This window comes from Xenopus laevis, chromosome 9_10L (genome assembly GCF_017654675.1).
Source record: "Xenopus laevis strain J_2021 chromosome 9_10L, Xenopus_laevis_v10.1, whole genome shotgun sequence".
In the NCBI taxonomy this organism is placed as follows: domain Eukaryota; kingdom Metazoa; phylum Chordata; class Amphibia; order Anura; family Pipidae; genus Xenopus; species Xenopus laevis.
This window is the reverse complement of record NC_054387.1, coordinates 43,167,227-43,183,396: the sequence shown is the minus strand read 5'-3', so window position 1 is coordinate 43,183,396 and position 16,170 is coordinate 43,167,227. Positions and strand designations below refer to the sequence as shown.

Here is a 16,170-nt window from a genome sequence, read left to right as displayed (position 1 = left end):
ACATTTTTAGATGCCAAAACTAATTGGTGGGGTGGTAATTATTAGAGATGAGCAAACTTTTTTCTTTTGCCTGGTACAGTTTCTCAGAGAAATATGCTTTTTGCCAGCAGCATATATTTTTACAAATCAGTTCTAGAATTTGGCTTTTTGCGCCGGACAAAAAAAAAATTCCATGAAAGACAAAATACAAGGGCACCAGCAGGTTCTTGCAACAAAAATAGAACAGTTTGTTTGTCCGAGACAAATGATCTACAGATTTTGTACTTACAATAAAGAGAGGCCCCAGCAGATAATGACGACATGACCCTCCCTCAGAGACAGCACAATGGAACTCCCCAAGGCGAGGCTATAGGCAACCTCAGGATCTCAACACCGTTACCTGGATCCTCACATGTTGGATCAGGGAACTCGCTAGCCCTAATTCCCTATTAGGCTGTTTCCCTATCTACAGGCTACAGGCCAGTCTTGCCTGAGGGGAGAGCTACCTCCCTGCTATACCTCCTAGATGGAGCCAAGCTGCTCTTGCTACTTAACCTGCCTATCTTACTCTCCTAGAGAGTCCTATAAAAGGTAGTAACCTATCTCTAGCTGACCTCATTCACGGGGTCCCTGCTCCCCGACTTATCTCTCTAGAGGTTCAGGTCCCTCTACAACAGAATGGCTTTACTGGGCCTTGTTGTACCCAGGCTCCCTGGACACATGCAGCTGGGTCAGACACCAGACGCCAAAGAGGAAGATCCACCTCTTCTCACTCACTATCCAAGGTTGCAGATCCCTGCACTATACCAAAGTGTGACAAGAACTGCTCACGACACTTCTTGGCCAATAATACAACTATGAAAATTACAACTAGCTACATTGGAATCTGCCCAGCAACTAGGGAGATCAGGAAGTTTAGGGATTTAAAGGCACACTAAAGCTGGCCATAGATGCAAAAATGCGATTGTTCGAATCCTCGAACGATCAGATTCCCCATCTCCCGACCTGCCACTAACCATTCAGATCAAATAAAGTAGTAAAAGAACAGATCAGCCGATGTTCTGCCCCTGACAGCAATCACACAAAAGTCATGTTCAACCAAAGCTAGTGACAGTCTCCCACTGAAAATCATACGATCGGCAATACATGCAGAGATATTATCGGCAGCCGACAAATCTTTTAACCTGTCCCATCGACCAAATGACCGATTTCCGTTGGACGAAAAATGTCGGGACTCTCAACACATGGTCCAAAAATCGTACAAATTCTTACGATCGGATCTTTGCGTCTATGGCCAGCTTAACTCTATGGGTCCCTACATTACTATTCAATGATCTGCAGATATCAGAATTAATCATATTACACCGCCTGCAGTTCAGCTGTATTTTAAATTCTTTAAATTGTTCTAAATGACACTGTTTACACTGCAAATAATTCACTCTACAATATAAAATTTCATTCCTGAACCAGCAAGTGTATTTTCTTAGTTGTAATATTGGTGTGTAGGAGCAATCTCAGGTCATTTTGCCTGGTCATGTGCTTTCAGAAAGAGCCAGCACTTTAGGATGGAACTGCTTTCTGACAGGCTGTTGTTTCTCCTACCCAATGTAACTGTGTTGCAGTGGGACCTGGATTTTTTTATTCAGCGTTGTTCTTAGATCTACCAGGCAGCTGTTGTATTGTATTAGGGAGCCGTTACCTAGTTACCTTCCCATTGTTTTGTTGTTCGGCTGCTGGGGGGGGGGGAGGGAGGGGGTGATATCACTCCAGCTTGCAGTTCAGCAGTAAAGAGTGACTGAAGTTTAGCAGAGCACAAGTCACGACTTTGGGCTGCTGGGAAACTGACAATAAGGGGCCCATTTACTTAGTTTGAGTGAAGGAATAGAATAAAAAAAAACTTTGAATTTCTAATGTTTTTTTGGCTACTTCTACCATTGAATTGGCTACTTCGACGTTCGAATCGAACGATTCGAACTTATAATCTTTAAACTATTCGATAGTCGAAGTACTGTCTCTTTAAAAAAAACTTCAACCCCCTAGTTCGCCACCTAAAACCTACCGAAGTCAATGTTAGCCTATGGGGAAGGTCCCCATAGGCTTAGCAATCTTTTTTTGGTCGAAGAAAAATCGTTCGATCGATGGATTAAAAACCTTCGAATCAAACGAATTGCGGTAAATCCTTCGACTTCGATTTCCATTCGGCAGTAGAATATCGAGGGTTAATTAACCCTCGATATTCGACCATAAGTAAATTTGCCCCTAAAAGTCTTCTGAGCTGAAAGGCCCCACCTGTGTTCCTTAGGCTGTTGTTAAACTAGAACAATCAACAACTCTACTTAGCAAGGAGAGTTTACATATAAGTGGCAGTTAAGGTTGCCACCTTTTAAAAAAACCGGCCACTGATGGGGGCAGTAACGCCGTGACGTAAAAAGGGGTGGAGCCACGGATACATAGGCGGGCTGTGATGTAAAGGGGGTGGAACCGCGTGCGTCGTGATGCGAAAGGGGGTGGGGCTCCATCGCGAGAGGGGCAGAAGAAGAAGCAGAGGTAAGTTTCTGCCCAGAGGGCCAAGGGCTTTTGTTATAGGTATTACAAATTACCGCCAGCTACATTGCCCCGGCCCTGGCAGGTATTTTACCGGGTGGCAACCCTAGTGGCTGTCCCAGTTGGAACCAATAAACACCAAAACATTGTTGTTGATAGATTTTTGTTCAGTCATTGTGCTTCCCCATAAGAAGCATCATATGAATTTCATACCTTACATACAATGAGAGGAGAGAAGCAGAGGACAACAACAGGAATGGGACATAGTTAGGTTGGGGAAGGCACAAGTAAACCATTTTACCATAGTCATATCTAACCAGTTTTCTCCCTGTTCGCAGGGGGAAGATGTCCCTGAAAACTTCAACCAGCAACATTACAAACAAAAATGACCCAAAGTCCTTGAACTCCAGAGTCTTCATTGGAAACCTGAACACAGCCGTGGTGAAGAAAAGTGACGTGGAGTCCATCTTCTCCAAATATGGCCGAGTGGTGGGCTGCTCCGTGCACAAAGGGTATGCGTTTGTACAGTATATGAATGAGAGGCACGCACGGGGGGCTGTCATAGGAGAGAATGGACGTGTACTGGCTGGACAGACACTGGGTAAGTAAAAGAGACCACCACTGGACCAGTTGCAGAGACAGTTTAGCTCAACCCTAAGGAAAGATAGGATAATATTTGGGTATAATGATTATTGGATCACCTAGATACCTCTAAAATTCCTGCTAGGAGTTTAGTTAGTGTAAGAATTGGGTATAATGCCTATTGGCTCTAGATACCCCAGAAAGTCCAGCTAAAAAAATAGTTAGGGTAAGATTTGGGGTGAGTGCTTATTTATGGCCCTAGAAATGCCTGGGCTGAATACCTGATACACCTATTTTACTATATCTGTAATCATACTTTGTGCTACGGGGGGCACTGAACAAAGACTTGACCTCCAAGGGGGTCTTAAACCAAAAAATCTAAAACTAGAAGAACATGTAGGAGTGACTGTCATACGAGTCACCCACAATTCCTACTTCTGGTCTGATCTTTGTAGTATTTTCTTCTGTATTTAGATGGACCATTTATTTTACAGTAGGAGCTCTTTTAGACCACCTAAACGTAGCATTTGATTCATGCATACACCTCTAGACCTCAGCCAACCATTAAATGTCCAGAGTCTTCTGCTGGACTTGAAAGTTTATCAGCGAAATATCTCACAGGTACACTTTAAATCTGTCCCTTCGCCCCCGCTACTTGCGCCTCCCTGCTCTGGCAGTACCCAGTATAATATACAGTGGGTTTTCCCAGGGCTGGCACTGAATGCTAGGTGCAGATTAGTACTGTAGAATTGCCTGTCAGCTCTACGCCATGATTTGTGTCTTTGTGGATGGAGCAAGAGACTGCTCGTACATCACAGGGGCTGCAACAAGGTCATGCCAGAAATATACGTTCAGGAAAAAAAAAGACCAAACAATTTATATCTATGAATGATGGACAGGTCTTCTGCAGAGCCACTGCGGCCAAATAAGAACAAAAAAACCCTACATTTTAGATGAAGAATCTGCCCTTTTGTATATGGACATAGCTTTTTGTACAGGACATTACTTCTCTGCATAGTTTATTAAGCATATGATTGGGAGCAGCCACATAGACTTTGCTTAGCAGAAATAGAGCTGAACGCCGGGTCATAAATATGTGGAGCTGCTGCTATGATTGGCTGTGAGTCTAAGGCAACCGACACAGCAGCTTGAACTTATTTCTACATATACAGTATTAATAGAAGAAATCTTAATATCTATAGTATGGGAGATTACAACTATTGTATTGACAGTTGTGACAGCAGTGGTGTAACTAAAGGTCTATGGGAAAACTTACACAGGGGAAAACCCCATAAATAATTCACATTCCCGCTGATAATTCACATTTCCATGAAACAGACCTATTGAACTATTAATATCATGGTTTTCCGCTCTCTTACAGACATTAACATGGCCGGGGAGCCAAAACCCATCAGACCCAAAGGGTTGAAGCGAGCAGCTGCTGCACTGTACAGGTAAGCTTCAGCGGGAAATAAAGGGGACTGTTATTGTATCATTAGCATTTAGAAAGGTTATATCTCAATTAGCCCCAGTGGGGTCTCAGAAATATTTCCTCTAGAAAATCAGTTTTCACTTCCATCACCAAATATAAATATCAATTTCCTAAGTGCTCCAGCGCTAGAAATAATCATGCAGTTCTGTATCTGCAACAACTGTACATATTTACCATGAATAATCTGGTGCATGGGAGTTCTATACTAGTGATAAGTGTGTGGTGTGGTTTGGAGGCACCAAACTACTCCAGAAACAAGTCACAGCCATAACTCCACCAAAACTACTCCATGAGTGGGTCATAGCCATAACTTTAACAGGTCCTACCCCTCACTGTTACTACATGTATACCAACCCTTCTAGTGGCATCACCAATCATATCACCCCCATCTATGGTGATGTTCCCTTATACCTCTCCTATGTCTGACACCCTTGAAAACAATACGTGGTGTTTTAATAGATTAGATTTAATAGAAAAAAAATTTCCTTTTTATTTAAAAAAAAACATTTTCCAGAGATTTCAGACCATTCATTTTCAAATGAGGCACAACTAAAATAAGATAACTGGAGGATAATAAATAGGCAGGCCTTCAGTTAATATCACACTCGACAATCATGAATCATGAGTCCCACACAATTAAGTTTGCAGGGCCCTTTCCCCAGTTTGGCACCTTTTATATTCCTGCGGGTGATGTCTGGGGTGAAGAAATGACATTTGCTGGGTGTGCTGCTGCTGTCAGGGGGCAAGGCTATGACGCAGTAATCAGCCAAATGTTCAGTGAAGAGTCCTGTCTGTATTTTCTAACTTGGAACTTGGTGGCAAAGCTACACCTAATTATTAACCTATTGGCTGCCTGAGCCACTGGGGGAGGGCCATGCTAACAAATACAAGGGGACCCATTGGAAAAAAGGCCATGTGTGCATGACCATTCCCCTGACCCACCCAATTCATAACCCATTATGTCAAAACCCAGGCCATGGTCTGCCCAACCCCCCCCACCACCATCCCTGTGCCATATGCCCTGCTGCCTTTGCAGCCCATGAATCATGTTTTTTTTATGTCTGTTGGGGCCCACTTTGACTCAGAGTCCCTTACTCCAATAGCCCCTGTAACAACTGATGACGGCCCTGCTCCTCAACCCACACATCTCTAAGGTAATTGGATTGGGTGGGGCAAGTGCATGTATAAAAATGGAAGCCAGCCAGGAGGGAAATGGTCAAAGACTGGGGCCCATGGGTGCAACACTAATTTATAGCTCCTGATGCCCTCTAGTGGCCATATTTACATAAAAGTGGTATAATGGTTGCTTTTACTGAGCACTTAATATGATTTGGTCTTAGCACAGCAGTAAAATTGCTATCTGACGCACACCATTTACTTGTATGTAGGGCAATTCCCTGACCGCCTCCAAGTCAAGAACATCCAAGCTGTATAGTTACATAGTTAAATCAGGTTGAAAAAAGACAAAGTCCATCAAGTTCAACCCCTCCAAATGAAAACACAGCATCCATACACACACCCCTCCCTACCTTCACATAAATGATATATACCCATATCTACAGGCCTGGATTGGCAATCTGTGGGTTCTGGCAAATGCCAGAGGGGCTGGTGTACAATGCCATAGAAAGTGACTATTTAGTGGGCTGGTTGAGGGCTGTTTGGGCCTCTATGTAGTTGAAATAGCAGGGCCTATTTTGACTCCCAGTCCAGACCTGCATATCTATACTAACTATAGAATTAGTATCACAATAGCCTTTGATATTATGTCTGTCCAAGAAATCATCCAAGCCATTCTTAAAGGCATTAACAGAATCAGCCATCACAACATCACCTGGCAGTACAGTCTACCCTCATAATTTAAGTCTTCCATCCCTCTAACCAGTTTAGTTGCACTTAGTCTCTGCACTCTCTCCAGCTCATTTATAGGAGAAGGAAAGGTTAAAACTAAGTAAGCCTTATCAGAAAGATCCATCTAAATATACCAGTAAACCCCCAAAGTAATGCTGCTGAGTCCCCTGTCAAAAGAAACACAGCATTTCTTTCCTTCTATTGTGTACACATGGGCATCTGTATCTGACTTCCTGCCTTCAGCTTAAACCTCATTGCCCTGGGCAAGAGCATGCTCAGTTTGCTCCTCTTCCCCCTCCCCTCCCTTCTCTGCTGTAATCTGAGCCCAGAGCTATGAGTGAACAGAGAGAGACTCAGGCAGGAAGTGATGTCACACCATGTTAATACTGCAGCTCCTACCCTAAACAAATTCTAGAGCTTTTTACTCAGGTATGGTAAAACATTCTACAGAATAAATATAAGGACTTGAGTACCTGGGACTTATAAAGAGGCATAATTATGTTTTCATCCCTTGAGTTAATGCCCTATTTTATGCAAGACAGAACTTTATTTGCTTTAGTAGCCACAGAATGACACTGCCCAGAATTAGACAACGTGTTATCTACAAAGACCCCTAGATCCTTCTCATTTAAGGAAACTCCCAACACACTGCCATTTAGTGTATAACTTGCATTTATATTATTTTTGCCAAAGTGCATAACCTGCATTTATCAACATTGAACCTCATTTTCCAGTTTGCTGCCCAGTTTCCCAACTTAGACAAATCACTCTGCAAAGTGGCAGCATCCTGCATGGAACCTATAGTTCTGCACAATTTAGTATCATCTGCAAAAATAGAAACAGTACTTTCAATGCCCACCTCCAGGTCATTAATAAACAATTTGAAAAGCAGAGGACCTAGTACTAAAATTGTCTTACCCTTTAAACAAAACAGAGATTGTTTGTCCATATATTGCAATATATTTAAGCTGACTCAGACTCTGATGTAGTTGGCCAGCTTAAATATCTTGCAATACATGGGCAAACAATCCCTGTTTTGTCTAAAGGGTAAGGCATGTTTTAGTAGCTTAAGGCACACAATGTCTCAATGTCCTAAATATATTAATAGTGGGTTGAGTGCAGAGGACTCTTGTATTTGTCTGTATGAATTTTGTGGTCACAGCCTCATTGCACCCCCGCTTAATGTTTTAAAAATTAGTGGCAAGCACAACTTTCCCTTGTTTGTTATAACTTGTCTGTATAATCTTCCCTTTCCTCCCTAACCAGCAGAAAGTCACAGGGAAATAACAAGGGCATTAAAAGAAACGGTCATTCTAAACTATTTATGCTGCAAATGACGGTGATTCAAGTTGCCAGCACTAAAATTTTGTATATATAGTCGTTCTATTGCAAATGAACATGGCAGATTGATTTCTCAGTCTCTCAGTAAATGGCGAGATTAAAATTTTAAAGGCACGTTGATAAGGAGAGATTTTCAGAGCCGAGCCGGTCTATTGATATAAAACATTACAGCAGGCCACGCAAAGAGGAAAGGCCCACCGAGCTTTAATTATGTTTAAAGCCAATTAGAAAGGGCAAAAGTATAGATAAAATTGGTTGCGGTGTTCAGTAATTTCAGAAGCAATTAAAATAATTATTGGATTTCTCATATTAAGGATTTATCATGAACTCACTGCAAAGAAAAAAAAAAACCTAATCCCATTAAGTCATAAAATCTCATCGCTTTCATTAGAAATGAGAAAGCCGCTGAGAGGTGGTTGGTTAAGCGGCAATAGAAACTGTGCGCAGGGACCGGGATATTTTTTCCCCCCTGTGACCTATTTTACGGCCAAATATTCCATGTTTTTTTAAATGTAAATGCAAATATTTAGGCGAAACATAAGACATACATTACAGAAATCGATGAGGCGTGGCAAAACGACTTCTCAGTAAATGTGGGTTGGAATTATTGGGGGAGCATTATCATTAAAAAAAAGCCATCAATATAAAGAAAACTGAACAAGCTGATCAAAAGGCCCACACAGGTTCACTCAACCATACACCAACATAAATGTGATAAATGCATAGATATATATATTGAGAGAGAGAGAGCAATGTAGGAGTGGGAGGCCTATTTATCAAAATTCGTATTTGTGTAATTTTCTGATTTTTTTCTACCTTGAATAACCTTGTCATTTTAAGTGGACATTATCTTATTTCTTTAAAAATACAAATAAAAAAAAACATAATACCTTGAATTCGTATTTTATTCATCATTTATATTAGGTCAACAAGCTAGAAAAAAAAAAAAAAAAATCAAAAAACTCGTATTGAATTACCAGTTTACATTTTGCATAGGACAGCTCCCATGGACTTTTACATGACCTCGCAAGCTTTCAGACAACAACGTTTTTCGTGGGGGTTTATTTTGATAAATATTTTCCCAAAATTTGTGTTTAACATTATTCAAATTATTTTCAAAGCCAAAAATGTAAAATCACAGAGAAAAAGAATGAACATTGATAGATAAGCCCCTTAAGAGTTGAGCAATATAATTCTTGAAGCAACACTGTAAAATTTTTCCCGGCTCTCCAGGTAAACGCATGTTTTCCTAGTACCATACATCAAAAGGACATTTGACTATCAGTTAGGATTGCCACTGGGGCTGATATCACAACTTTAGTAGCAATGTGAATAACAGTAAATTTGTAATAACTAGTACTTAAGCTCCTGGCACTCCTCTGATCCACCACCAAATCTTTGCATGTCCCCATCCACTGCCCTACTGACCAAATCCCCTCCCAATTTTGCCCTTAAAGGGATCCTGTCATCGGAAAACATGTTTTTTTCAAAACACATCAGTTAATAGTGCTACTCCTCCAGAATTCTGCACTGAAATCCATTTCTCAAAAGAGCAAACAGATTTTTTTTATATTCAATTTTGAAATCTGACATGGGGCTAGACATTTTGTCAGTTTCCCAGCTGCCCCTGGTCATGTGACTTGTGCCTGCACTTTAGGAGAGAAATGCTTTCTGGCAGGCTGTTGTTTTTCCTTCTCAATGTAACTGAATGTGTCTCAGTGGGACATGGGTTTTTACTATTGAGTGTTGTTCTTAGATCTACCAGGCAGCTGTTATCTTGTGTTAGGGAGCTGTTATCTGGTTACCTTCTCATTGTTCTTTTGTTTGGCTGCTGGGGGGGGAGGAAGTGGGGGTGATATCACTCTAACTTGCAGTACAGCAGTAAGGAGTGATTAAAGTTTATCAGAGCACAAGTCACATGACTTGGGGCAGCTGGGAAATTGACAATATTTCTAGCCCCATGTCAGATTTCAAAATGGAATATAAAAAAATCTGTTTGCTTTTTTGAGAAATGGATTTCAGTGCAGAATTCTGCTGGAGCAGATTCATTTTGAATTTTTTTTTTCCCATGACAGTATCCCTTTAACATCATGACCCCACTCCTTTGTGTCACTTCCCCAGCCTTTAATGTCATCTGATCTACCGACAGTTACTTTCCAGCCATATTATGATTTGCTCAGACTCCAACCACTTCTTTTCTCAAAATTTTCCCATTCTGCTCACTGGGCTGTAGCACCTAATCATGAACTGTTGAGAGGTATATGAATAAATGAAGAATAATACATGTGCAACTCCCTCTGGCTTAAAGTTGTGTGACAGGGGCTTTAAGCAAGACAAAGATCTTAAAGCTGTGCCAGACCTATATGAAATGGCTTCCATGCTTTCCCTAAACTGTCACCAGACTTCAACCCTACTGACCATCTCTAAAACCATTACAATTCACAAGACACCCATCAATGCTCTAATAGGGCTGGAATCAACAACAGACATTCTGCAAAATGTTAGGAATAATGGCAAAGAGAGGGTCCAATGGTAGGCTTACCAGATAATGTTGTTTTGTATAGTTAGATAAGCAAACACAGTTGTTAGAGTTGGAGTAAGACTTTTAGACACCACTGACTGGTCATCTTGGAGGCCTTCCCTAAGCTTAGGTCATTCCTTGTCATTGAGTGTGTAGAATGGATTCCAGGCCTGGTCTTTACTATAAACAAGATCCCATTAGGCCTGATCTCTATTCTCTCCTGAAAATTCAGTTCCACACAGTGTCCTTCAATTCCAACTGTAACTTTCATACTTACACCATAACCTAAGCCGTCCTTCTGTTGTCTTTACAGTGGCTACGACTTGGACTTTGACTATTACAGGGATGACTTCTATGAGAGGTGAATAACACTGCACAGACCCGGCATGACCTGATTTTATTCTTTTTGTGTGTGTGTGTGTGAATGGAATTGGATCTGGCGGTGGGGGGAGAATCAGAGGACTGTGGTAATGCAATCACATCTCCCCATTGTCTGGCAGCCGGGCAGGGGGCTGGAGTTAATGAGCTTGCTTATTCCAACCAACCTAGCAGCATGAGACTTCATTTACATGCTCCGATATTGATTGTTATGCATATATCTCCATATTGTTGCATAGGAATATTTGTATGAGTGCATTTTACAGCAGGGGGTACAATTTTTTTCCATCCAAATATATACAGTATTATACATGTCTGTTAGTGTGTGTGTATAAATAATATCAACACACATATATATATATTTTATGTAAATAGTGCCAATGACTTTATGGGGATAACATAATAAAAGGGGCACTTTGCTGCTGGTCTAATAACCAATTGCAACCAATCAACATTGTCAGCTGTTAAAAACAAACATCTGATTGTTGTTATAGGTTATCAGACCTAGGCAAACTCCTTTTATTACAATGTCTTACAATTGTATGTTTATTTGATGTCAATTAAGTGCACAGAAGGATCAGTTTCATGTGTCTCAAGAACACTGGTGTATAGTTTCTAAAGACCAGTAAATCCTAGTGGTCAGTGGCAATACCTATGGGACTGCATTGTGGGAAACATGTACAGAAGGACAGAAAAGATAGGGAACATAAATGGATAGAGACAAAAGAAGTGTGAGTGTATTTCCATCCTGCTTAATGGGTTTGGTTCCAGTAGTTGGCCAGATAGCTGCAGTCTCCCATCCATCATCCTGGAGAACCTACGGCTCTGACACCCTCCAACTAGACTCCTATATTGCACCCTCAGCCACCTATCAAACACTGAGCTGGAATAAGCGCAGGTGCAGGAGGGGGGGAAACCCATTTGGAACCCTAATATAGGAGATTTGTTGTTCCTTAGTTGAAGCACTTCGAATAAAGGGGGTTAAAACAATAGTGCAGACTCATCCCACATTTAGTAGCCAAGCGAGAGTGGGCTTTGTGATTGTTCTAAGACTGGAATGGTGCATTCTGATACAGGCGTATTGATTATACTAAGGCAAGAAACAATGTGAATTTATCTCCGAGTATTTTTAGCTGATATTAGGCCCAAACCTTCCTTTAACACCTGCTGTGCCTGCCTGTGTTCTGTGTTCAAGCCAAGATCAGAGCAGGAACAGAACCACAGCTCCCCCTACTGACTGCATCAGCAAATGACCTGGGTTTTAACACAAATTAATAATATTTTCATGTGATAGAATGGGGGTAGCAGTTGTTACTTTTGAGATTTAGGACCCATTATTCCTTTAGTGTGAATAATATGTGTTTACTTCCAATGAAACCTCTCTCTGTCTCTCTTTAGGCTGCTTGAATATCGTGGGAGGGTCTCTCCTGCTCCTCGTACTGTCCCTGTTAAACGTCCACGAGTGACTGTCCCACTGGTACGAAGAGTTAAATCTGCCCTTCCCGTAAAACTTCTCGCAAGATCTGCAGCTATCACAGGGAGCGCGGCCCGACTGAAATGTGAGTAGTCATCATCTGATATTGGATGCTCCAATGAATATCCAGCCTTCCAGCACTAGCTCATGATTATCATGGAGAACCTTATGCAATTGGTTTGCAGATATTACACTGTAATGAAATATCAGGAGGGTTGTGGAAGTCAGTAGTCAGCGCTGTCGCTACAGGATCCTCTTGCATTAAAAGCTTGAAAAATGTATCAAGCAGTGTTGCTTTAAGAATGTAATAATGGTAATGCTGGACTACAATGTCAAGAGTCCAAGTCAAGTACTTTGATTGGTCAACAGAATTCACCTATGCATTCCCAAAGTAATGCACAAAAAGAGGGGGCAGCATGCACCCTACATTCAAAATGGGTGAAGTTAGAATTTTGTGGAACTAGAATTCTCAGCCAATAACTTTGTTTCTGTGCCACAGTAGATGAACCTTTGCAATGACTCTTACACCCCATTTCTTTCCTTTTTCTTTTTTGACCCAGTAAGAAGCAATGAAATCCAAACAATCAAATCTGAACTCACACAGATCAAAACAAACATTGACGCTCTGCTGGGGAGGTTGGAACAGATAACAGATGAACAAAAACCCTGCACAGGTTAGTGGGGGGGGGGGTGAAAGTGGAGGGGTGCTTCATTTAGGCACAAGCAATGGATGGAGGGGGGCAAGGGAAATAGTTTACTATACTGGGGCGGGGTGCTGAGAAAAGGAAAGCTGGAGAGCAGATTATACAGGAAGCTGACGGAGATGCTGAAGATCAGGCCATACTGGGGTGAGAGGCCAGAGAGTAGACCAAACAGGGAGTAAAAGGCAAGCTGAATATCAGACTATGCTGGACGCTAAGGGAGAGAAGCTGGAAGAACTGAAGACCATACATATGCTACAAAAGGGGGAGCTGAAAAGAAGACTATACTGATGCAAAGCTGAAGATCAGACCATGCTGGGAGCCAAAAGTGAGAAGCTCAAGAGTAGGTTATATTGAGGGAAAGAGATTGAAGCTAGAGAATGAACTATACTAGGATAAAAGACGAAAGCTGAAAATCAGACTATTCTAAGAGCAGAGAGTGAGAAGCTGTAGAGTATACTAAACTGGGGGAAGCTGTATTAGAAGCTACGGGTGAGAAGCTGAAAGAACTGAAGATAAGACTGTGGAGAATCACATTCATCCAGGTCATGATATTCAGAATCTAGTAGTGTTAAGTCTAAAGCATCTGGACTTTCTGCATTTTAAGACCATACAAACACTGAAACAGGAAAAGCTAGAACGTAAACTATACTGGCGTTATAGGGAATGCTGCAGATCAGACCATTCTGGGAGCCAAACATCAGAAGCTGGAGCGTAGACTATACTAGGAGTAAAAGGAAAGCTGCAGATCAGACCATTCTGGGAGCCAAAAGTGAGACGTTGGAGAATAGATTATATTGGCAGGGGCTGAAGATTTGACCATAGATGGACCGGACAGAGGTAAGAGCTGTAGAGTAGGCTCTATTGTTGGAATAGTTGAGTCTAAAAATGAAACCATACAGTCCATGGAGCCAAGAGGGAGAAGCTGGAAAACAGACCATACTGCTGGGAAATGGAAATCTAAAGATCAGGCCATGCATGGAGCAAAGAGGGAGAAGCTGGAGACCAATCTTTACTGCGGGAGAGGGAAAGCTGAAGATCAGACCAATCTGGGAGTGAGAAGCTGGTTTAGTAGACAATACAGTGGGCTGAAGGGACATGAATGAGACTATACCAGGAGCTGAGGTGAAAGCTTGTGAGTTGACTACACCAGGATTATGGAATGTGCCATTAGCAATGAGAAATTAACATTATACACTAGACAGGTAAGCACACGTGTGAGGAAAGTTGGGGCACCCAGTCGAATAACAAACTTGCTCAGTCTCCTTCTTATTATGATTGTGAGTCTGTAGTTACATTAAGTTTATTTTAAACCACATATCAACCCCTTTGCTTCCTTGTATATTTCACCCTAGCCCAAGACTATTTGAGCATGCAGTTACCTTATCTCTATTCTGCCCTATGCTTCCAGCCATAACAGCCAGAAAGAAGTCAGACTGCAGCCGAAGTGAATTCTCCCAGGATGACAGCATGTCAGAGGCCGGGGACACGAATAATGATGATCCCCTGAATGGAGATGAAGTAGAGGACCTGACACATGACGAGTCCACAGACGACTTGGTATGATGGAATTTACTGACTGATTTTGCAGGTATGGGACCTGTCATCCAGAATGCCTGGGACCTTTTTCGGGTTTTCCAGATAACGGATCTTTGGACCTTTAGTCTACTAGAAAATCATCTAAATAAACCCAATAGGCTGGTTTTGCCTCCAATAAGGAGTAATTATATCTTAGTTGGGATCAAGGACAAGCTACTGTTTTATTAAAACCATGTTTAAAAATTTGGATTATTTGGATAAAATGGGAGTCTATGGGAGATGGCCTTTCCGTAATTTGGAGCTTTCTCCAAATTACGGAAAGGCCATTTGGATTCCGGATAACGGATCCCCTACATGTACTAACAGTCAGAGTCTGCTTAAGGGTCAGGGCACACAGGCAGATTCAGGGAGATCTCCTCTTCTTCGGGGCAACTTCGAAAAAAAAAACGAATCGCGTCACAAGTGCCATGCCTTCGGTGATTTACATTTTAGCTGGCGGGAAGGAAGGGAAGGTAGGGGAGGCAGTTCTGGGAGATTAGTCGCCCTGAAGAAGAGGAGATTTGTCGCCAGGCAAGTGGCCCTGACCCTAAAGGAGTGCACTGATTTGAATAAGAGACTGGAATATGAATAGGAGAGGCCTAAATAAAAAGATGAGTAATAAAGAGTAATAACAATATCTGTGTAGCTTTACAGACCATTGAGAGTCAGAAGAAAAAAGGCAAATCATTAAAAAAAACTATAAAAAACGAAATAAATAAATAACACACTAAAAGCTAACTTAAAGGTAAACCACCCCTTTAAAATCAGATATTAAACTCCAACCACCCTAGACATCCAATTAGCAGCTTTGAACTGGTATGACTGGTACCATTCAGATATGATATAAGATCTCATTAATAATCAAAAGAGGATTGCGCTCCACCTGCTGACTGACAGTGGTAGAGCATCTCTTAGAAACGATGTCTTTAAATAGGGAGGTTTGCCTTTAAAGGAACAGTAACATCAAAAAAATGAAATAGTTTTAAAGTAATACAAATATAATGTAGTGTTGCCCTGCACTGGTAAAATTGGTGTGTTTGCTTCAGAAACACTACTACTTTATATATAAATAATCTGCTGTGTAGCAATGGGGGCAGCCATTCAAAGGAGAAAAAGCTCAGGTTACACAGCAGATAAACTCTGTAGAACATAATGGTGTTGAATCTGTTATCCACTATTTAACCTGTGCCATATAGACTTTTTTCAATTTCCGCCATTGCAAAATATCTCAAAAACAATTGCAATTTGTATCCGAATATTATTCTCTACAGCAAACTAAAAATTCATTTAAAGGTGACCAACCGCTTTAAGGGATACTGTCAGCACCTACTGTCATTACTATTTGTGTAATCATATGTAATTCTTTAAATGAAGTCCCGGGAGTACATCTCCCTACAAAGACAAAATAAGGGACTAAAACATTTTTGAAGTAAATTCATTTCTTCAGAACTACACTACAGGTATGGGATCCGATATCTGGAAACCCGTTATCAAGAAAGCTGCGAATTACAGAAAGGCTCCCATAGACTCCATTTTATCCAAATATTGATTTTTTTCCCCCTTTTTCTCTGTAATAATAAAACATTAACTTGTACATGATCCAAACTAAGATGTAATTTAATCCTTATTGGAAGCAAAACCAGCCTATTGGGTTTATTTCATGTTTACATGATTTTCTAGTAGACTTAAGGTATGAAGATACAAATTACGGAAAGCTTAGTTATGCAGAAAA

At 41.2% G+C, this 16,170-nt stretch overlaps 1 protein-coding gene across 2 annotated transcripts in view; it reads left to right on the top strand.

Moving 5' to 3' along the window:
• Positions 1–16,170, top strand: part of raly.L (RALY heterogeneous nuclear ribonucleoprotein L homeolog) — an 83,244-nt gene that overhangs the window by 64,062 nt on the left and 3,012 nt on the right. For both annotated transcript variants that reach the window (XM_041576375.1, XM_018235214.2), the window contains exons 3-8: positions 2,862–3,124; positions 4,487–4,559; positions 10,621–10,668; positions 12,084–12,244; positions 12,720–12,833; positions 14,272–14,420. In XM_041576375.1, coding sequence (XP_041432309.1) covers positions 2,869–3,124; positions 4,487–4,559; positions 10,621–10,668; positions 12,084–12,244; positions 12,720–12,833; positions 14,272–14,420 — 801 coding nt within the window. In that variant the 5' untranslated portion in view covers positions 2,862–2,868. The remainder of the gene's footprint in view (positions 1–2,861; positions 3,125–4,486; positions 4,560–10,620; positions 10,669–12,083; positions 12,245–12,719; positions 12,834–14,271; positions 14,421–16,170) is intronic.